General features: G+C 44.6%; 1 protein-coding gene across 1 annotated transcript in view; it reads right to left on the reverse strand.

Annotated features, from left to right (window-relative positions):
* Positions 1 to 312: 312 nt before the first annotated feature.
* CAMK1D (calcium/calmodulin dependent protein kinase ID) overlaps positions 313 to 23,049 on the reverse strand; it is a 380,920-nt gene continuing 358,183 nt past the window's right edge. The window contains exon 11 of the mRNA XM_075857414.1: positions 313 to 3,643. Coding sequence (XP_075713529.1) covers positions 3,516 to 3,643 — 128 coding nt within the window. The 3' untranslated portion in view covers positions 313 to 3,515. The remainder of the gene's footprint in view (positions 3,644 to 23,049) is intronic.

The following is a 23,049-nucleotide window of genomic DNA, read 5'->3' on the forward strand; positions in this document are numbered from 1 at the left end:
ATAATGCCCCCTCAGTGCCACACACTATAATAATAACAACCCCCTTTAGGCCCCACACAGTAATATTGCCACACACAGCCCCCTGTAGATATTGCCACACACAGCCCCCTCTGGTAGATAGCGCCACACACAACCCCCTCTGGTAGATAGCGCCACACACAACCCCCTCTGGTAGATGGTGCCACACACAACCCCCTCTGGCAGATAGTGCCACACACAGCCCCCCTCTTGTAGTGACACACCGCCCCCTTATGTAGATAGACACACAGCCCCCCTCTTGTAGGTAGTGGCACACACAACCCCCCCCTGTAGGCAGTGCAACTCAGTCCCCCCTTGAACATAGTACCACACAGCCCCCAGTTGTACATAGTGCTACACAGCCCCCACTGTATATATTGCCACACAGCTCCCCACTGTAGATAGTGACACACAGCTCCCCTGTAGAGAGTGCAACACAGTCCCCCCTAGTACAAAGTGCTAATCAGCCCCCACTGTATATAGTGCCACATATCCACCCTTGTACATAGAGCTACACAGCCCCCCAACTGTATATAATGCCACACAGCCCTGCAAACACAAAATAATTCTACTTACCTAGTTCCCACGTCGGATGGAGCTGAACCACAGCCTCGGGACGCTGAGACGGGACCCTTGCGTAGGTCAGCGTGATGCAGTGATGCCATCACGCCGGCCTGCGCAGGGATTCTTCCCAGCGCCTTATAGGCTGCAGGCCTAACGTGGCCTACAGTTTATAGTATTCAATTGTATCTGCATCCTGAGCATGAGGGGGACAGTGCCGCCCGGCCAATAAATGTGATGTGTCGGGCGGCCCTGCTTACAAGAGTAAGCAGCGGGGCAGGGAGACAATGTCTCTCTGCTCCGCTGCTGGATAAAAGCAGCTCTCTGCGTGAGCCCACCGGAGGATCCTCCGGTGGGCCATTCCGACACTGGTTAGGACTAGAAAACATTAACATTTTATAAAAGGTAAAATCAAGTCACAGAAATTGACATGATTTCTAAATAGCTTATTTTATGAACTTGATGTAATATGCGCTGTTTGTCAAACAAAATAACATAGTTTGACATTTATATTTAATCTATATAAGCCAATCTAGTATTACCAAGGTTTAACTGTGAAAATATGTTAAACAGTGAACCCAGCTTGTATATGAAGCTGAAACAAAATAGTATACGCTAAAACATTAAAAATGTTTTCATTTGTGTTTTGATTTTGGTTGTGAGAATTTTAAAAAATCTATTAAAGGAGTTTTCCCGTTAAGCACATTTATCACCTACTTACAGGATTGGTGAAACATTTATGTTCGCTTGGCAGTGCTCAGCTGTTTCCGTCATACCCATAGACATTGAATGGAGCAGCAATGCACATGTGCGACCACCGATCCATTAAAAATTCTCCTCCTTTAGGTGATAAATGTGCTCAATAAGAAAATTCTCTTTAGCCCCAAAAATATTTTCCATATTTAAAATAAGTGTGTGTGTGCTATCTTTCCATACATTTTATCCTCCAATATATGATAATGGTAACAGAAAATATATTAAAAATAGGATATTTTTTTTTACTAAAAAAATAGAATAAAAATTAATCACAAAGCAAATGAATTCTACTTAAATGATTCTAAACAACAGATGACAGTAATAAAGGTATAATGAATGATTAAAAAGTAGAATCAAATACCTTTTCATGAAGTTCTGGAGATAAATGTTCTGCCAGTAAAAAGCAAATGAAGCCTATGAAACCTACTGTTTGCTCTGAAGAATATCTGTCTTCTAAGGGTATGTTCACACGGCAGCCTCCGTTACGTCTGAAATTACGGAGCTGTTTTCAGGAGAAAACAGCTCCGGAATTTCAAACGTAATGGCATGTGCAGGCGCTTTTCGCTGCGTCCATTACGGACGTAATTGGAGCTGTTTTTCCATAGAGTCAATGGAAAATGGCTCCAATTACGTCTCAAGAAGTGACAGGCACTTCTTTGACGCGGGCGTCTTTTTTACGCGCCGTCTTTTGACAGCGGCGCGTAAAAAAAATGACCGTCGGCACATAATATCGTAAAGCCCATTCAAATGAATGGGCAGATGTTTGCCGACGCTTTGGAGCCGTATTTTCGGACGTAATTCGAGGCTAAAACGCCCGAATTACGTCCGTAAATAGGGTTTGTGAACCCAGCCTAACTATAGTACCCAACATGTTTCAAAACCCCGACTACATGTTTTCAATAGATTAACCCTGGTTTTAAATAAGATTTGATTTTTGTAGGTGCATATACTTTGTGTAGATTAAGAACTTCTATTCAAAGAGGGGAATGTCAAAATGTTGGCAAGTTTTGTATAGCATAAAATGATGGAACAATGTGAAATTGACTGGAAATATTAACTTTAGAAAGTTCACAAATTTGTGCAAAATCGTGGATAAAACATTTGACACATTATGTAATTGACAGTGTCACAAACAATATATTTCAACTTTAGATTTTGAAATGTGCATTGCCATTGCACAACTGCATCTTACTTCTTTGTGGCATAAAATATATCATTGTCCTGCCTTATAACCAAGATCGCACTTTTCATTTTTTCACTTTTTGTAAAATATAACATGAAAGCAAGTCTCTTACAGTTTATAACAAAGCCCTTTTTAATACGCTTTCTTGTGACTAGTCCTAATAAGAAAATGTTCAGGAACTGTGTGAAATTTTAGAAAAAACAATCACGTTTTATGACAGGTAACCAGAGAGCGAGAAGGTAAGCTCTGAGACATTAACGGTATTACCATTGTACATTTATAGTATGCACTTTTTAAGGAAATATCAGCGCCTAGAAAAAAAAAATGTGTAGTATACCAATTTACAAAACATGATTTTACATTTCCTAAGGGTAGGCCATCAGTGTGTTTTCTCAAGAAAAATGGGTACTTTTAACCCAAATGAGATATTGGAGGAAGGGGGCAAGGATGGACTGCCATTTCCTGAAGAGTTGTCGATGTTTAAATACTGTAATATGTTCCAGTGCTGTCATTTATAAGAAATATTTTCTTTTTTTTTTTTAGAATCTCATGGTTTACTTACTATATTTTCTGTCTCTGCGAGAAAAATAAAAAGAACATCAACGTGATTTCAAAGCAAAATATAATATTAGCATAAAAATATAACGTAAACCACCTAAATTAGTAATAATTAAATAATCCAGTTGAAACCTACATTAATGAAAAAATACAACATATACAATACCATATTGAGAATAAAGCAAATTATCAGAAGAAAACAAATGTCCAGTAGTAAGAATATTGCAAGACTCATACAGCAACATATACAGTCAAACTATTTTGCCTTATTGGAGCTGGAGTCATTGCAGTTTATAATACATGAAACCATTTTTGTTGAAGTATAAAATATGGCCATAAAAAATTCCTTTTATATATTGAGTCCATCATGTCCTGCAGTGCACAATTCAGAATGAAATCAAATGAAGAGAGTCTACTCCCTGACTCTATCTTTGGCTGCTTATTTGTTCCCAGAATGCACTGTTGTGATTGAAGCTGGTCTCGGCCTACGTTCTCCACCTACTGATGTAATAGCCGAAGACGGTGTTACTCCAGATCGGAAGCTATATGGGCTGGATGGGGACTTACCTGTGAAAACAAAATACAAATAAACTGATAGCTCTTGTTGGAAGTTCTCAACTCACCTTATGGATGGTGTTCCCCTGTTAACTGCTTTATTTAGAACAACTGTGTAAAAAGTAGTATGTATTCCGAACTGGCACCCACCTTTAATGTATTCAACATGGCAGCGATTACCAGACATAACAGGCATCTTGTGCCCAGAAGACTAGTAGCCGCTAAGTACTTTAACCCCTTCCCGCCGGATCACGTATATATACGTCATTAAAATCGGTGGCTTACCGCCTTTTCACGTAAATATACGTCATGGAGATGAAGCTGGCTCAGGAGCTGAGCCAGCGACATCACCACCGGGTGACAGCTGTATGTTACAGCTGGCACCCTAAGGTATCGGCCAGGACCGGAGCTAGCCTCCGATCCGACCGATTAACCCCTCACATGCTGCGTTCAATAGAGATCGCAGCATGTGAGGAGTTTATAGCCACCGGCACCCCAGCAACGTGATCGCTGGGTTGCCGGTGGCTGCAAAGGCGATCGGAGGGCTAATGCTTACCTCCCGATCAGCCTGTAACGGAATCCTCCTATGCCCCGTCGTCGGCGGGGCCCAGGAGGCTTCCGGTAACATCGGCAAGATGGCGCCGGCTCAGCTTCCGGCTCAGAAGCTGAGCCGGCGTCATCAGCAGTGGGTGTCCGCTGTATGTTACAGCGGACACCCCGATCTATCGCCAGGAACCGGAGCTAGCTCCGATTCCTGGCATTAACCCCTTCGATGCAGCGATCCATTGTGATCGCTGCATCCTAGAGGTTTGTAGAAAATCGGCAGCCTTGCCATGCGATGGCAAGGCTGGCGACTGCTACCATGGCAACAGGAGCCCTAACAATGGACTCCTGTCTGCCATTACGTAAGCTGATTAGGCCCCGCCCAGAGGCGGAGCCTAATCGGCTTGCTGTCAGTGAACAACTGACAGTTCCAATACATTGCACTACATAGGTAGTGCAATGTATTAGAACATCAAACAAATAGTTGGACATTCAAGTCCCCTAGTGGGACTAAAGAAAAGTGTAAAAAAAAGTGTAAAAAAAGTAAAAATAAAAGTTGGAAAACATACAATAAAAGTTTCAAATAATAACACAAAACACAATCGCCCTTTTTCCCTTATAAGTCATTTATTATTGAAAAAAATAATAAAGCCATACATATTTGGTATCGCAGCGATCGTAACGACCTGAACTATAAAAATATTATGTTATTTATTCCGCACAGTGAACGCCGTAAAAAAACAACTCAAAAACACTGCCATAATTACTGTTTTTTTGGTCACTGTCTTCCAAAAATTGAAATAAAAAGTGATCAAAAAGTTGCATGTATCCAAAAATGGTACCGATAAAATCTATACCTCGTCTCGCAAAAAAAACAAGCCCTCACACAGCTCCATCGACGAAAAAATGTAAAAGTTATGGCTCTCACAACTTGGCGACAGAAAAAATACATTCTCTTTCCAAAAGTAATTTTATTGTGCAAAAAGTTATAAAAAAGTTCTATAAATTTGGTATCGCCGGAATCGTACTGACCCGCAGAATAAAGGTAACATGTAGTTTATAACGTACGGTGAACGGTGTATATAAAAAAAAAAGTGGCACAAGCTGGGCATGACATTTGACACTGAATTGGCATATCTAGGGAAACTATTTAATTTGTACCTTCCGCAGCGCAATCATTTATGGAAAAGACACGTGGGGTGAAAATGCTCACTACACCTCTTAATAAATGCCTTGAGGGGTGCAGTTTCCAAAATGGGGTCACTTCTCAGGGGTTTCTTTTATTATTTCACATCAAAGCCTCTGCAATTGTGAACCAATACTTTATAAGTCGCCAAATTAGGCCTCAATTTTACATGGTACTCTTTCACTCCTGAGCCCTGTCGAATGTCCAGGCAAAAGATTAGGGCCACATGTAGGGTGATTCTAAAACAGGGAAACACCGCATAATAATTGAGAGCTGTCTTGTTATGGTGGCACAAGCCGGGCACCACATATTGGCGTATCTAAGGAAAAATTCCCATTTTCATTCTCCCACATCGTGTGCACACGAATTTCTGCAAAACACCTGTGGGGTTAACATGCTCACTACACCCCTAGGTGAATACCTTGAGGGTGTTGTTTCCAAAATGGCGTCACTTCTGGGGGGGATCCACTGTTTTGGTCCCACATGGACTTTGCAAATGCAACATAGCGACCAGAAACCAAATGCAGCAAAATCTGTACACCAAAAGCAAATGGCGCTCCTTCCCTTCTGAGCCCTGCCGTGTGCCCAAACAGCATTTTACGACCACGTGTGGGGTATTGCCGTACTCCAGAGAAGTTGCTTTACAAGCGTTGGGGTTCTTTTTTTCCTTTATTTGTTGAGAAAATTAAAAATTTGGAGCTAAAGCTACGTCTTATTGAAGAAAAAGGATTTTTTTTATTTTCACTGCCCAATTCTAATAAAATCTATGAAACACCTGTGGGGGCAAAATGCTCACTACACCCCTAGATGGATTCCTCAAGGGGTGTAGTTTTCTCAATGGAGTCACTTTTTTGGCGTTTTCACTGTTTTGGTACCTCAGGGGCTTTGTAAATGTGACATGGCCTCCACAAACCATTCCTGCTAAATTTGAGCTCCAAAAGCCAAATGGCGCTCTTTCCCTTCTAAGCTCCGCCGTGTGTCCAAACATCCGTTTATAACCACATGTGGGGTATTGTTTTACTCGGGAGAAATTGCTTTACAAATGTTGTGGTGCTTTTTCTCCTTTAGTCCTCGTGGAAATTAGAAAAAATTAGCTAAACCTACATAATCTTTGAAAGAATGACGATTTTTATTTTCACGGCCTACTTCCAATAATTTCTGCAAAAAACCTGCGGGGTCAAAATGCTCACTATACCCCTAGATAATTTCCTCAAGGGGTGTAGTTTCCAAAATGGGGTCACTTTTGGTGGATTTCCACTGTTTTGGCACCGAAAGAGCCCTTGAAACCTGACATGGAGCCTAAAATATTTTCTAATAAAAAGGAGGCCCAAAATCCACTGGGTGCTCCTTTGCTTCTGAGGCCGGTGCTTCAGTCCATTACCACACTAGGGCCACATGTGGGATATTTCTAAAAACTGCAGAATCTGGGCAATAAATATTGAGTTGCATTTCTCTGGTAAAAACTTCTGTGTTACAAAAAAAATAGAATAAAAATGAATTTCTGCAAAAAAAAAATGAAATTTGAAAATTTCACCTCTACGTTGCTTTAATTCCTGTGAAACGTTTAAAGGGTTAAGAAACTTTCTAAATGCTGTTTTGAATACTTTGAGGGGTGAAGATTTTAAAATGGGGTGACTTTTTGGCGGTTTCTAATATATAAGGCCCTAAAAGCCGCTTCACAACTGAACTGGCCCCTGTAAAAATAGCCTTTTGAAATTTTCTTGAAAATGTGAGAAATTGCTGCTAAAGTTCTAAGCCTTGTAACGTCCTAGAAAAATAAAAGGATGTTCAAAAAATGAAGCCAATCTAAAGTAGACATATGGGGGATGTTAATTAGCAACAATTTTGTGTGGTATAACTGCCTGTCTTACAAGCAGATACATTTACATTTAGAAAAATGCAAATTTTTGCAATTTTTCACCAAATTTTGGTGTTTTTCACTGGTAAATATTGAATTTATCGACCACATTTTTCCACTATCATAAAGTCCAATGTGTCACGAGAAAACAATCTCAGAATCACTTTGATAGGTAAAAGCGTTCCGGAGTTATTACCACATAAAGTGAAATATGTCAGATTTGAAAAAATGGGTCTGGTCCTGAAGGCCAAAATGAGCTTGGTCCTGAAGGGGTTAAAGAAAGATCAGTACAATCGCAATGTCGTTTTTATACTCCAAAACAGCCATGATAGATCCTTTGTAAGAGTAAATGGCGTTCAGTATAATTTAAATTGTGCTTTAGTATTTGTGTATAACCCTTTGTAGTATTTTAGATTTCCATTCCACTTTAAATGAAACCAGTAAACTAATCCCCTCAACCATAGCTGGACAAACAAGCTAATGTAATATTTTCCTATGTAGCGAACAGTCATTGGAAAATTGTCTGGTTTCCTCTTGGCTAAGGTTTACTTAGAATAGATCTTAAAAAGCCAAACAGCACTGTCTGTATTGTATTATTAATCGTTGCATTTTAATGAGATTTCAGGGAATATCAAAACTATAACATGGCTGGACCTTTAAAAATACCAATTTAAGTCATGTAATCTTTTAAAGCACAAGTCAAAATCTGAAGTACAGTTCATTATTTTAAAGGTTTGCAGTAAAAATATCAGATAACAACCAATAGAAAATTAAGTTAGATCTGTAGAAATGGTTTCTTATGAACTGAAAGTTTTAAACCTATTGCTTATGACATGTAAAATCACTGAAGTTTCTTAAAAAGGTTGTGTAATCACAAAGACCCCTTCTTAGAATGATGCTAAAGTTATCGGCAGTGGAAGCTTTGGAGGGTCATACTTTCAAATGAACGGCTGACCCGGTAATACAAGGACGGGCTAGGTCTGCTAGAGCAATAGCCGCTCTTTGTTACCGACTGGTTATTATAAAAGTTTCCCAAGCAATTGACCCACCTCTAGGACATTCATGTCACATGAGACAGCCCATTTAATGAAAATATTTTATGTAGTTCAGAGTTATTCTAATAATGGTGTAACAATAACAGCATTCGCTTCTCTAAATTTATCTCTAAAGTTTAATATCTAACGTCGCACTTGTGTAAATTTCATATCCATAAAACGGTTTTTCAGTCCTTAGATCCACCAGAAATCGTTATCGGAACAAACACAAGCCACTTGGAAAAACCATGAAATGTTCCCAAATGGTATCTAATAACTATCAGATTTATTATTTCCAACAATATAGTAGCTGTACAAATCACATTGTTCACTTTGAACAATCACAGTAAAGTACGTTGCAAAATCAAGCTTCCTTTCTCAGATGACAGTCAAAATGGTGCAGCGTACCCTTCTCTAAGGATTTGTAAAAATGATGTAACGCTGATATTTTTATTGTTGAAAAAAACTGCATTGATACAATTTCTGGACATTTCTTGAATTTCCCTGTGGATTGTATTTGTTCCATACCTATATTTGATGAATCTGACCACTAGAAAAATAGTTTGGCAATGAAATAACAGGTCTTAAAAACACTTATCTGCTGCAAAATGGGAATGGTTGTGTAATGGCAGGAAGGAGGTGAAGGGAAAGTGAGCCCTAATCTACCCACCGCCCTGTCCCTGCCTACTTGCAACGACCCGCCCTAGGCGACGAGGTACAACTGGGCGGCGGTCCCTACGCTGGCTAAGTGCACTGGAAGACAAACGGGGAACACGCAAGGGAAGGGGCAGTAGCCACGGAACGCCACGAGGAAACGGGGCGGCGAATGAACAGTCAGGACCAGGACGAAGTGAGTACACCCGAGCGGGCACGGAGACAGAAGCAAGCCAGGGCAAGCAAAGCAGGTCAAGCAGAACTGCAGCAAGGCAGAAGCACGGCAGAAGCAGGCTGGAGCAAGCAGCAGTGGGGCCAGGAATCCAAAAGAATTACAAGCACTGAGGGAGAGCACAGGGCAGGTAATAAAGGGCAGGGGGCGGAGCTAACTCCGAGAGACCAGGCCGCGATAGGCTCTCCCACTCCTGAGCCTGCCACCCTGGTTGGTGGGAGATGGTGTCAGTCGAACAGGTCTGGCCTCAGGTGTGGATTGATTAATCCCAGGAGTATAGCTAGATGAAGTACCTGGCAGATCCCTAACAGTACTCCCCCTTTTATGAGGGGCCACCGGACCCTTACTAAGGGGACCCGGTTTAGTGGGGAAGAGGAGGTGGAACCTCCTGATCAATACCCCAGCGTGAACATCACGGGCAGGTACCCAAGTCCTCTCCTCCGGCCCGTATCCTTTCCAATGGACCAGGTACTGGAGGGAGCCCTGGAACATCCTGCTGTCCACAATCTTGGCCACCTCGAATTCCACCCCCTCAGGGGTGAGAACGGGAACAGGAGGTATCCTCGAGGGGGACCAGGACGGGGAGCAGCGTTTAAGGAGGGAGGCATGGAAGACGTCATGTATGCGAAAGGATGGGGGGAGCTCCAGACGGAAGGATACAGGGTTGAGGACTTCAATGATCTTATAAGGTCCAATGAATCGGGGAGCAAACTTCCTGGACGGGACCTTAAGGCGCAAGTTCCTGGACGACAACCAGACCAAATCCCCGACGACAAACCGGGGGTTAGCAGAACGTCTACTATCCGCCTGAATCTTTTGTGCGCTCTGGGACGCCTCTAGGTTCTTCTGAACCTGGGCCCAGACAGTGCACAGTTCCCGATGAACCTCCTCTACCTCAGGATTATTGGAACAACCAGGGGAGACGGAGAACCTTGGGTTAAACCCGAAATTACAGAAAAACGGGGAGACCCCTGACGAGTTACTGACCCGGTTATTCAGGGAAAATTCAGCAAGGGGAAGGAATGAGACCCAATCGAATTGACAGTCCGAGATGAAACACCTTAAATATTGTTCCAGGGATTGGTTGGTCCTTTCCGTTTGGCCATTAGTTTCGGGATGGAAGGCGGAGGAGAAGGACAGATCAATCTCCAACTTTTTACAAAAAGCTCTCCAAAATAAGGAAACAAATTGTACCCCTCTGTCAGAAACGATATTGACTGGGGCCCCATGGAGACGCAGGATGTGTTTCACGAACAAAGAAGCTAACGTCTTGGCGTTAGGTAGCTTCTTAAGGGGCACAAAGTGGCACATCTTGCTGAAGCGGTCGACTACCACCCACACCACCGACTTGCCCTGAGATGGAGGCAAATCGGTGATAAAATCCATGGAGATATGGGTCCAAGGTCTCTGGGGAATGGGCAAGGAACGTAGTAGGCCCGCAGGTCGGGACCTAGGGGTTTTGGACCTAGCGCAAACCTCACAAGCGGCGACGTAAGCCCTAACATCTTTAGGCAACCCAGGCCACCAATAGTTTCTGGTAATGAGGTGTTTGGTGCCCAAGATGCCAGGATGACCAGATAGAGCGGAGTCATGGTTTTCCCTGAGTACCCTCAGCCGGTATTGCAGGGGAACAAACAGTTTGTCCCCAGGGACGTTCCCGGGAGCTGCACCCTGATCAGCCGCGATATCAGAAGCTAAATCAGAATCCGTGGCAGAGACGATTATACCAGGGGGTAAAATACAAGCGGGATCCTTCTCGGAAGGAGGATTGGCCATGAAACTACGTGACAGAGCGTCAGCCTTAATATTCTTGGACCCAGCCCTATAGGTAACCAAGAAATTAAATCTGGTAAAGAATAGTGCCCACCGAGCTTGTCTAGGATTAAGCCTCCGGGCCGATTCTAGGAAAACCAGATTCTTGTGATCCGTAAGGACCGTTACCTGGTGTCTGGCCCCCTCCAGGAAGTGCCGCCACTCCTCAAACGCCCATTTAATGGCTAGAAGTTCGCGGTTGCCAATATCATAGTTACTCTCCGTGGGCGAAAACTTCCTAGAGAAGTAAGCACAGGGGCGGAGATGGGTGAGGGAGCTGGTACCCTGGGACAAGACGGCCCCCACTCCCACCTCGGAAGCGTCAACCTCCACAATAAATGGCTCCTCTTGGTTGGGCTGAATCAGCACGGGGGCCGAGATAAAGCACTTCTTGAGAGTCTCAAAGGCCTGGACGGCCTCAGGGGGCCAATGGAGGACATCGGCACCCTTGCGGGTGAGGTCCGTAAGAGGCTTAGCGACGACCGAGAAGTTGGCAATAAATCTCCTGTAATAGTTGGCGAACCCTAAAAAACACTGTAACGCCTTAAGGGAGGCAGGTTGGACCCATTCCGCCACAGCTTGAACCTTGGCAGGGTCCATGCGGAATTCATGAGGAGTGAGGATTTGCCCTAAAAATGGTATCTCCTGTACCCCAAAGACACATTTTTCAGTCTTAGCAAACAGATTATTCTCCCGAAGGACCTGGAGCACCTTCCTGATATGCTCCACGTGGGAGGACCAGTCCTTGGAAAACACCAGTATGTCATCAAGGTACACAACAAGAAATATCCCCAGGTAATCTCTCAGGATTTCATTAATAAAATTCTGGAAGACAGCAGGGGCATTACACAACCCAAAGGGCATGACCAGGTATTCGAAATGACCCTCGGGTGTGTTGAACGCAGTTTTCCACTCATCCCCCTCTTTGATGCGGATAAGGTTATATGCCCCCCGTAGATCGAACTTAGAAAACCACTGGGCTCCCTGAACCTGATTAAAAAGATCCGGAATCAAAGGAAGTGGGTACTGGTTCCTTACGGTGACCTTATTCAGGTTACGATAATCAATGCACGGCCTAAGACCACCATCCTTCTTCCCCACGAAGAAGAAGCCAGCACCTACAGGAGAAGTCGAGGGGCGAATGAAACCCTTGGCCAGGCATTCTTGGATATATACCCTCATCGCTTCACGTTCAGGACATGAAAGATTAAATATCCTACCCTTAGGAAGCTTGGCACCAGGCACCAAATCGATGGCGCAATCGTAATCTCTATGGGGGGGCAACACCTCAGAGGCCTCCTTGGAAAACACATCGGCGAAGTCCTGAACAAACTCAGGGAGCGTGTTTACCTCCTCCCGGGGAGAAATAGAGTTAACAGAAAGACATGACATCAGACATTCATTACCCCATTTGGTGAGATCCCCAGTATTCCAATCAAACGTGGGATTATGCAACTGCAACCAGGGAAGACCTAATACCAGATCAGACGATAATCCCTGCATCACCAGTACAGAGCACTTCTCCAAATGCATGGAGCCAACCAGGAGTTCAAAAACAGGGGTATGCTGAGTAAAATAACCATTAGCAAGGGGGGTTGAGTCGATTCCTACTACAGGGATAGGATAAGGTAAATCAATACAAGGCATCTTTAGAGACATAGCAAATTCCACAGACATGATATTAGCAGATGAGCCAGAATCCACGAAAGCACTGCCCGTGGCAGACCGGCCAGCAAACGAGACCTGAAAGGGAAGCAAAATTTTATTGCGTTTCACATTAACGGGAAATACCTGTGCGCCCAAGTGACCTCCCCGATGATCACTTAGGCGCGGAAGTTTTCCGGCTTCTTATTCTTGCGCCTGGGACAGGTGTTCAGTAGATGCTTGTCGTCCCCACAGTAGAAGCAGAGACCATTCATTCTGCGAAACTCCCTACGTTGTCGAGGGGACATGGAGGCCCCGAGTTGCATAGGTACCTCCGAGTCCTCCGTGGAGGGGCGAGGAGACGGGACCTCGGGGGGAATCGCAGAAAAGTCAGAGGGGAGCACACTGAAGCGTTCTAGCTGACGTTCCCTGAGACGTCGGTCAAGTCGTACTGCTAGGGCCATAACCTGGTCAAGGGAGTCAGGCGAGGGGTAGCTAACCAGCAGATCCTTCAGGGCGTCAGATAATCCTAACCTAAACTGGCACCTTAGGGCCGGATCGTTCCACTGAGAAGCTACGCACCACTTCCTAAAATCAGAACAGTATTCCTCAACCGGTCTCCTACCCTGACGTAAGGTCACCAGCTGACTCTCGGCTAAAGCAGTCCTGTCAGTCTCGTCGTAAATGAGTCCGAGGGCAGAGAAAAAACGATCAACAGAGGAAAGTTCAGGGGCGTCAGGAGCCAAGGAGAAGGCCCACTCTTGGGGCCCTTCCTGGAGTCGGGATATGATGATACCCACCCGCTGGTTCTCGGAACCTGAGGAGTGGGGCTTTAGGCGGAAATACAGTCTGCAACTCTCCCGGAAGGAGAGAAACGTCTTACGGTCCCCTGAAAACCGGTCAGGTAACTTGAGGTCGGGTTCTAGAGGTGAGGTGGGGGGTACTACTAAAGCAGCGTCACCCTGATTGACCCTTTGGGCCAGGGCCTGGACCTGTAGGGAGAGGCCCTGCATCTGCTGGGTCAGGGTCTCAAGGGGGTCCATGATAGCGTCAGCGTAGAAGAAAGGGTAGACTAGGTAAGGGCTTGTAATTATGTAATGGCAGGAAGGAGGTGAAGGGAAAGTGAGCCCTAATCTACCCACCGCCCTGTCCCTGCCTACTTGCAACGACCCGCCCTAGGCGACGAGGTACAACTGGGCGGCGGTCCCTACGCTGGCTAAGTGCACTGGAAGACAAACGGGGAACACGCAAGGGAAGGGGCAGTAGCCACGGAACGCCATGAGGAAACGGGGCGGCGAATGAACAGTCAGGACCAGGACGAAGTGAGTACACCCGAGCGGGCACGGAGACAGAAGCAAGCCAGGGCAAGCAAAGCAGGTCAAGCAGAACTGCAGCAAGGCAGAAGCACGGCAGAAGCAGGCTGGAGCAAGCAGCAGTGGGGCCAGGAATCCAAAAGAATTACAAGCACTGAGGGAGAGCACAGGGCAGGTAATAAAGGGCAGGGGGCGGAGCTAACTCCGAGAGACCAGGCCGCGATAGGCTCTCCCACTCCTGAGCCTGCCACCCTGGTTGGTGGGAGATGGTGTCAGTCGAACAGGTCTGGCCTCAGGTGTGGATTGATTAATCCCAGGAGTATAGCTAGATGAAGTACCTGGCAGATCCCTAACAGGTTGGTGATATTAACTTCCTGTTTGTGGCACATTAGTATATGGGAGGGGGGAAACTTTTCAAGCTGGGTGTTGACCATGGTGGCCATTTTGAAGTCGGCCATTTTGTATCCAACTTTAGTTTTTTCAATGGGAAGAGGGTCGTGTAACACATCAAACTTATCGAGAATTTCACAAGAAAAACAATGGTGTGCTTGGTTTTAACGTTACTTTATTCTTTCATGAGTTATTTACAAGTTTCTGACACACTCTTCACACACTGATAGCAACACCGCAGAAGAAATGCTAGCACAGGCTTCCAGTATCCGTAGTTTCAGTTGCTGCACATCTCGTATCTTCACAGCATAGACAATTGCCTTCAGATGACCCCAAAGATAAAAGTCTAAGGGGGTCAGATCGGGAGACCTAGGGGGCCATTCTTCTGCGGTGTTGCTATCAGTGTGTGAAGAGTGGGAGAAGAGGGTTGCATTGACAATCCAACACAATGGGCAGCACTTTGAACACATTTTATAAGTGGTCAGAAACTTGTAAATAACTCATGAAAGAATAAAGTAACGTTAAAACCAAGCACACCATTGTTTTTCTTGTGAAATTCTTGATAAGTTTGATGTGTCACATGACCCTCTTCCCATTGAAAAAACTAAAGTTGGATACAAAATGGCCGACTTCAAAATGGCCGCCATGGTCAACACCCAGCTTGAAAAGTTTCCCCCCTCCCATATACTAATGTGCCACAAACAGGAAGTTAATATCACCAACCCTACAGGGGGGGGACGCTGTATGGCTTTCCCTACAGGGGGGGACGCTGTATGGCGTTCCCTACAGGGGGGACGACGCTGTATGGCGTTCCCTACATGGGGGATGACGCTGTATGGCGTTCCCTACAGGGGGGACGACGCTGTATGGCATTCCCTACAGGGGGGACGATGCTGTATGGCGTTCCCTACAGGGGGGGGTGCTGTATGGCGTTCCCTACAGGGGGACACACTGTATGGCGTTCCCTACAGGGGGGGCTGTATGGCGTTCCCTACAGGGGGGGCTGTATGGCGTTCCCTACAGGGGGGGGCTGTATGACGTTCCCTACAGACCCACCCTGTAGATAACGCCAAACAGCCCCCTCTGTAGGGAACGCCATACAGCCCCCCGTAGATAACACCATACAGTACCCCCTATGTAGATAACGCCATACAGCCCCCCCTGTAGATAGAGCCATACAGTCCCCCTGTAGATAATGCCATACAGCCCCCCTGTAGATAGCGCCATACAGCCCCCCTGTAGATAGCACCATACAGCCACCCTGTAGATAGCACCATACAGCCCCCCTGTAGATAGCACCATACAGCCCCCCTGTAGATAGCACCATACAGCCCCCCTGTAGATAGCACCATACAGCCCCCCTGTAGATAGTGCCATACAGCCCCCCCTGTAGATAGTGCCATACAGCCCCCCCTGTAGGGAACGCCATACAGTCCCCCCTGTAGGGAACGCTATACAGTCCCCCCCTGTAGGGAGCGCTATACAGTCCCCCCCCCTGTAGGGAACGCCATACAGTCCCCCCGTAGATAACGCCATACAGCCCCCTCTGTAGATAACGCCATACAGCCCCCTCTATAGATAACGCCATACAGCCCCCTCTGTAGATAACGCCATACAGCCCCCTCTGTAGATAACGCCATACAGCCCCCTCTGTAGATAACGCCATACAGCCCCCTCTGTAGATAACGCCATACAGCCCCCTCTGTAGATAGCGCCATACAGCCCCCTCTGTAGATATCTACAAAGGGGGCTGTATGGCGTTATCTACAGGGGGGCTGTATGGCGTTATCAAAAGGGGGGGTTTGTAAAAAAGGCACTATCTACAAGGGGGGGGGTTGTGTGACACCCAGGGGAGGGGGGGCCCCAGTCAAAAGTTTGCTATGGGGCCCAATCTTTCCTAGTTACGCCCCTGCCCACGTGTATTATTAGCACTGTAACCTGTAATAATGTCTACTGCATTGTGAAGTAGCAGGCTGTAGACACCTCATTAACCCCTTAAGGTCGCAGCCTAGTTTGGGCCTTAAGGCTCAGAGCCCATTTTTTAAATCTGACATATTTCACTTTATGTGGTAATAACGTCGGAATGCTTAAACCTATCCAAGCGATTCTGAGATTGTTTTCTTGTGAGACATTGGGCTTTATGTTAGTGGTAAAATTTGGTCGATATATTCAGTGTTTATTTGTGAAAAATTGCAAAATGTCGAGAAAAATTTGAAAAAATAATAATTTAAATGCATGTGCTTGTAAAACAGATGGTTATACCAGCCAAAATAGTTACTAGTTCACATTTCCCATAAGTCTACTTTAGATCTGCATAGTTTTTAGAGCATTATTTTATTTTTCTTGGACGTTACAAGGCTTAGAACATAAACAGCAATTTCTCATATTTTTAAGAAAATTTCAAAAGCCTTTTTTTTAAGGTACCTGTTCAGTTCTAAAGGGGCTTTGAGGGGCCTATGTATTAGAAACCCCCATAAAACACCCCAAAGTATTCAAAATAGCATTTAGAAAGTTTTTTTAACCCTTCAGGCATTTCACAGGAATTAAAGCAAAGTGGAGGTGAAATTTGCAAATTTCCTTTTTCTTGCTGAATTTCAATTTTATTCTATTTTTTTTTCTGTAACAAAGAAGGTTTTACCAGAGAAACACTACTAAATATGTATTGTCCAGATTCTGCAGTTTTTAGAAATGTCCCACATGTGGCTCTAGTGCGCTCGTGGACTAAAACACAAGCCCCAGAAGCAAAGAGGCACCTAGTGCATTTTGGTGCTTCTTTTTTATTAGCATATATTTTAGGCAGCATGCCAGGTTTGGAGAGGTGTTGAGGTGCCAAAACAGTAGGAATCCCCCAAAACTGACCCCATTTTGGAAACTGCACCCCTCAAGGAATTCATTTATGGTTGTTGTTACCATTTTGACCCCGTAGGTTTTTCACAGCGCGTATTTGAATTGGGATGTGAAATTAAAAGAATGACAATTTTTCCAATAAGATGTCATTTTTGATCAGAATTTCTTATTTTCACAGGGAACAAAATGCCCCATTTTGTTGCCCAATTTGTCCTGAGTGCGGCAATACCCCATTTGTGATGATAAACTGCCGTTTGGGCCCATGGGAGGACTCATAAGGAAAGGAGCACTATGTGTTCTTAGGAGTCCAGATTTTGCTGGATTGGTTTTCGGGTGCCATGTCGCATTTGCAGAGCCCCAAAGGTATCAAAGCAATGGAAACCCACCAGAAGTGACCCAATTTTGGAAACTAAACCCCTCAATGAATTCATTTATGGGTGTTGTGACCATTTAGACCCCACAGTTTTTTCACAGAATTTATTTGAATTGGGCTGTGAATTTAAAAAAATGTAATTTTTTCCAATAAGAGGTAGTTTTGGCTCAAAATTTCTTATTTTCACAAGGAATAAAATACCCCAATTGGTTGCCAATTTGGCCTGAGTGCGGCAATACCCTATTTATGGTGATATACTGCCGTTTGGGCCCATGGGAGGGCTCAGAAGGAAAAGGACCACCATGTGGCCTACTGGGAATTTTCTGGTGCGAAGTCATGTGTGCAGAAGCCCCTGAGGTATCAGTACAGTTGAAACCCCCGAGAAGTGACCCCGTTTTAAAAACGACACCCCTTAAGGAATTCATCTAGAGGTGTAGTGAGCATTTTGACCCCACAGGTATTGTGTAAAAGATAATGCGCAACAGATGGTGCAGAGTGAGATTTGCAATTTTCTATATATTTGCCATGTCAGTGTCCGATATATTGTGCCCAGCATGTGCCACCGGAGACATACACCCCATAAACTGTAATATGGGTTCTCCCGGGTACGGCAATACCCTACATGTGGCTGTTATTAGCTGCCTGGGCACATGGCAGGGCTCAGAAGGAAAGGACCACCATTTGGCCTACTGGAACTTTTCTGGTGCTAAGTCTTGTACGCAGAAGCCCCTAAGGTACCGGTACAGTTGAAACCCCCGAGAAGTGACCCTGTTTTAAAATCTACACCCCTTAAGGCATTCATCTAGAGGTGTAGTGAGCATTTTGACCCCACAGGTATTGTGTAAAATATAATGTGCAGCAGTTGGTGCAGAGTGAAATGTGCAATTTTCTATACATATATGCCAATTCAGTGTCCGATATAGTGTGCCCAGCATGCGCCACCGGAGATATACACCTCATAAACTGTAATGTTGGTTCTCCCGGGTACGGCAATACCCTACATGTGGCTGTTATCAGCTGCCTGGGCACGCAGCAGGGCTCAGAGGGGAAAGATGAGGAGGGGTAAACTGTGCGAAGTGGATCAGAGCGAGTAAAACTGGGGTAAATTAAAAATAAAGGGATGGATGATAAATTTTAAAATACTCTTTCATACAGAGCTCTGGTTTTTCGGGACACGTGTCACATTGATATATTGTGTCCCTCCTTATCCCCCTCTTATAGCAGACTTTGCACCTCTTTTGACTTTTTCCCTTCTTGCCAGTTTGGGGAACTTCTCCTAAAAAGTGTTGCCCTGGTACGATGCGTGTGGCCTCGCTTCCAGAAGTACTGTAGGGCTTCAGGACTTGATCTGACAAGTCCACCCCTCCCATGTACCTATTGTAGTCCAGGATGGAGTCTGGTTTGGGGGTCTCTGTACTGGTACCTCGTACAGGTACATGGGTACTGGTGTGGCATCTCCCTTGTCTTGTACTTGACACACAATATGTTGCTGCTAGAATGTGCCCTGCTCTCACCCCTTCTTGTTTGCCCAAGCAGAGTCTTAGGGAGGCCTCTCAGATTTCTTCTAGCAGTGCCGCATGCCACAGGACTTCTGGTAGCGAGGCAGTTGAAGAGTGGGACGCTGGTATAAAAATTATCCAGGTAGAGTAGGTAACCCTGGTCCAGAAGTGGGTGCACCAAATCCCACACAATTTTTGTATTAACTCCCAGTAAGGGGGGCATTCTGGGGGCTGAATACTGGTGTCCTTCCCATCATATATCCTAAATTTGTAGGTATACCCTGATGCACTCTCGCACTGCTTATACATCTTCACACCATACCTTGCCCTCCTACCCGGCAGGTACTGGTGGAATTGAACCCTCCCTTTAAAATGTACCAAGGACTCGTCAATAGAAATACACTTCTCGGTGCTGTATGCTTGGGAAAACCGGGCACTGAAACGGTCTAATAGGGGTCTCCGTTTATACAAACGGTCAAAACTGGGGTCATTTCGGGGTGGGCACGGCTCATTATGAGTATAATGTAAGAAGCAAAGTATTGCCTCATTTTATTTTATTTTTTCGTTTCCAGCTCCGTTCTGAAGTTGCTTTGAGGGGTCCATACAGTGAAGGAAATAAGTATTTGATCCCTTGCTGATTTTGTAAGTTTGCCCACTGTCAAAGACATGAACAGTCTAGAATTTTTAGGCTAGGTTAATTTTACCAGTGAGAGATAGATTATATAAAAAAAAAAAAGAAAATCACAGTCAAAATTATATATATTTATTTGCATTGTGCACAGAGAAATAAGTATTTGATCCCCTACCAACCATTAAGAGTTCAGCCTCCTCCAGACCAGTTACACGCTCCAAATCAACTTGGTGCCTGCATTAAAGACAGCTGTCTTACATGGTCACCTGTATAAAAGACTCCTGTCCACAGACTCAATGAATCAGTCTGACTCTAACTTCTACAACATGGGCAAGACCAAAGAGCTTTCTAAGGATGTCAGGGACAAGATCATAGACCTGCACAAGGCTGGAATGGGCTACAAAACCATAAGTAAGACGCTGGGTGAGAAGGAGACAACTGTTGGTGCAATAGTAAGAAAATGGAAGACATACAAAATGACTGTCAATCGACATCGATCTGGGGCTCCATGCAAAATCTCACCTCGTGGGTATCCTTGATCCTGAGGAAGGTGAGAGCTCAGCCGAAAACTACACGGGGGGAACTTGTTAATGATCTCAAGGCAGCTGGGACCACAGTCACCAAGAAAACCATTGGTAACACATTAGGCCATAATGGATGGAGCCATGTACCGTCAAATCCTGAGTGACAACCTCCTTCCCTCCACCAGGACATTAAAAATGACTCGTGGCTGGGTCTTCCAGCACGACAATGACCCGAAACATACAGCCAAGGCAACAAAGGAGTGTCTTAAAAAGAAGCACATTAAGGTCATGGAGTGGCCTAGCCAGTCTCCAGACCTTAATCCCATCGAAAACTTATGGAGGGAGCTGAAGATTCGAGTTGCCAAGCGACAGCCTCGAAATCTAAATGATTTACAGATGATTATTAATGTTACCTACATTACAGCGCAGCTCTCATTATGTAAGCGATAGGGCACTTATAATGTGGTGACAGAGCCTCTTCTACTGCTCCCTGGTCCCCTGCAACTCTTCTGTTTACGTGATAACGTAATGTTTCCTCAGATGAGTGGGCTGGCCAGTCACGGTGTACTGTAGTGACAACACTATGGTAGTCACCTGGTATTGTAGTCAATGAACCTAAGTCAGGTCTATTATTAGTGTGATTTAGAGTCAATGTAGTTTAAACTCAACAAAATGCTCTTTACTTTATTATACTCATACTTTAGTAACTGCTCATACTTTATGATGAACATTTTCTCTATGGAGCAGTTCATGACTTTTCACTGATGATAAACTCAAATGTTTAAAGAACAGCCATACAAGCCAGGTGTACATGGCTACATATGCAGAATTAAAGCCCAAAGGTTTAATCCAGCAGACCGGAGATTTTGCAGGAAAACAAAAATGATTGGTACTACAGGATTATAGAAAGCAATCAAGAGGCTGGAAACACATGAGAGGTCCTCCTTTTGAATGAATAGGCAAACTAGATATTATACTGTAAGTCAAATGCACATAAAATATTTTTTGCTATATCTATTTTATTTATTAACTTTTTCGTTTTTTACAGTCCACTTTTTTTTTTTAAATAAATGCGAAATTTCAACATGGTTTTATTATGTGTCTTAAGTTATACTAATGAACACACTAGTGGCCATATATGACAAGTATTCTAGTGACAGACGTCAAAAAGTGCCACTCTTCACTATACATCTTTCAGCTTTTTTTCAGTATAAAGATTTATATAGTGAAATGACAAGAAGAAGAGAGTGCTGGCAGAGTAGAAAGTTGAAAGAAATGAAAGTTGGCCTTGAGATATGGCTTAGCTCCCAGGTAGATTCTTCAGGGAAACACTGTGATTACTATAGATATTTATGTCTATTTTTTTTTACCATTACACAAAATAAAATCTGTTTTGCTGTTAAATTAGAGTACTGTACTATTCCTGCACATTAAAAAATTACTCGTAATTCATCATATATGTCATGCGTATTTTTGATGTGGCTGAAATGTTCTATTTTATAATTTCCTGCTAAACAGTATTCCTCTTTATAGTCTTCAGAAGCTTCATTTTCAAGATGTACTCAAGCGCTTTCCAACTCTGAGGCTCGTCTTTGTAATGGAATATTAGCACAACACATTATGAGAGTAAAATAGTGTTTAGAAATATTGTTAGTTAACCTCTTTCAATTGAAAATATACCCTGCAACCCAGATGTAGATCTGATGGACCTATTAGGGTATGTTCACACGCTTAACAAAAAACGTCTGAAAATACGGAGCTGTTTTCAAGGGAAAACAGCCCCTGATTTTCAGACGTTTTTTGAGCAACTCGCGTTTTTTCGCAGCGTTTTCGCAGCGTTTTTTACGGCCGTTTTTGGAGCTGTTTTCATTGGAGTCTATGAGAAAACGGCTCCAAGAACGTCCCAAGAAGTGTCCTGCACTTCTTTTGATGAGGCTGTAATTTTACGGGCCATCTTTTGACAGCGACGCGTAAAATGACAGGTCGTCGGCACAGTACATCGTAAAGCCCATTGAAATGAATGGGCAGATGTTTGCCGACGTATTGGAGCAGTTTTTTCAGACGTAATTCTAGGCGTAAAACGCCTCCATTACGTCTGAAAATAGGTCGTGTGAACTCAGCCTTAGGCTGGATTCACATGAGCACATTACGTCCGTAATGGACGGAACGTATTTTGGCCGCAAGTCCCGGACCGAACACACTGCATGGAGCCGGGCTCCTAGCATCATAGTTATGTACGATGCTAGGAGTCCCTGCCTCGCTGCCGGACAACTGTCTCGTACTGTAATCATGTTTTCAGTACGGGACAGTTGTCCTGCAGTGAGGCAGGGACTCCAAGGATCGTACATAACTATGATGCTAGGAGCCCGGCTCCCTGCAGTGTGTTCGGTCCGGGACTTGCGGCCGAAATACATTCCGTCCATTACAGACGTAATGTGCTCGTGTGAATCCAGCCTTATAAGTCAATATGATCTGGAAGACTAGTTTGGTTGTCACTGAAACACACTTTTTTTTCAGTGTTTTAAGCGCATGTAAAAAATGCCACGTCCTATTGTTAATTATTTTTCCAGGTGTTTGTAATTGCCGCTGCCCGCCGCCATGTACGCACAAGTCTGCGGGGTCTTCTGGCTCACAGGAGGCCCAGGTCTCTGCTCCACTTCACGCTGTTGACAACCCCCCTCCCCGCTGCTTTCCCCTCGGCTCTCCTGCTGCCTCTAGTGTGCACCAACCATTCTTCTCTTAAAGGGCCAGTGCGCGCCAATGTTCCCTCTAAGTCTTGGCAGTACCTGAGCGGGGCAGTTAGGGAGTAGGGCAAGTCTCCATCATTGGTGGGTGATCTGATGACCAAAAGTAACACCCCCAGTAAACGCTAATATAT

Source organism: Rhinoderma darwinii, chromosome 3, assembly GCF_050947455.1.
Source record: "Rhinoderma darwinii isolate aRhiDar2 chromosome 3, aRhiDar2.hap1, whole genome shotgun sequence".
NCBI lineage: Eukaryota > Metazoa > Chordata > Amphibia > Anura > Rhinodermatidae > Rhinoderma > Rhinoderma darwinii.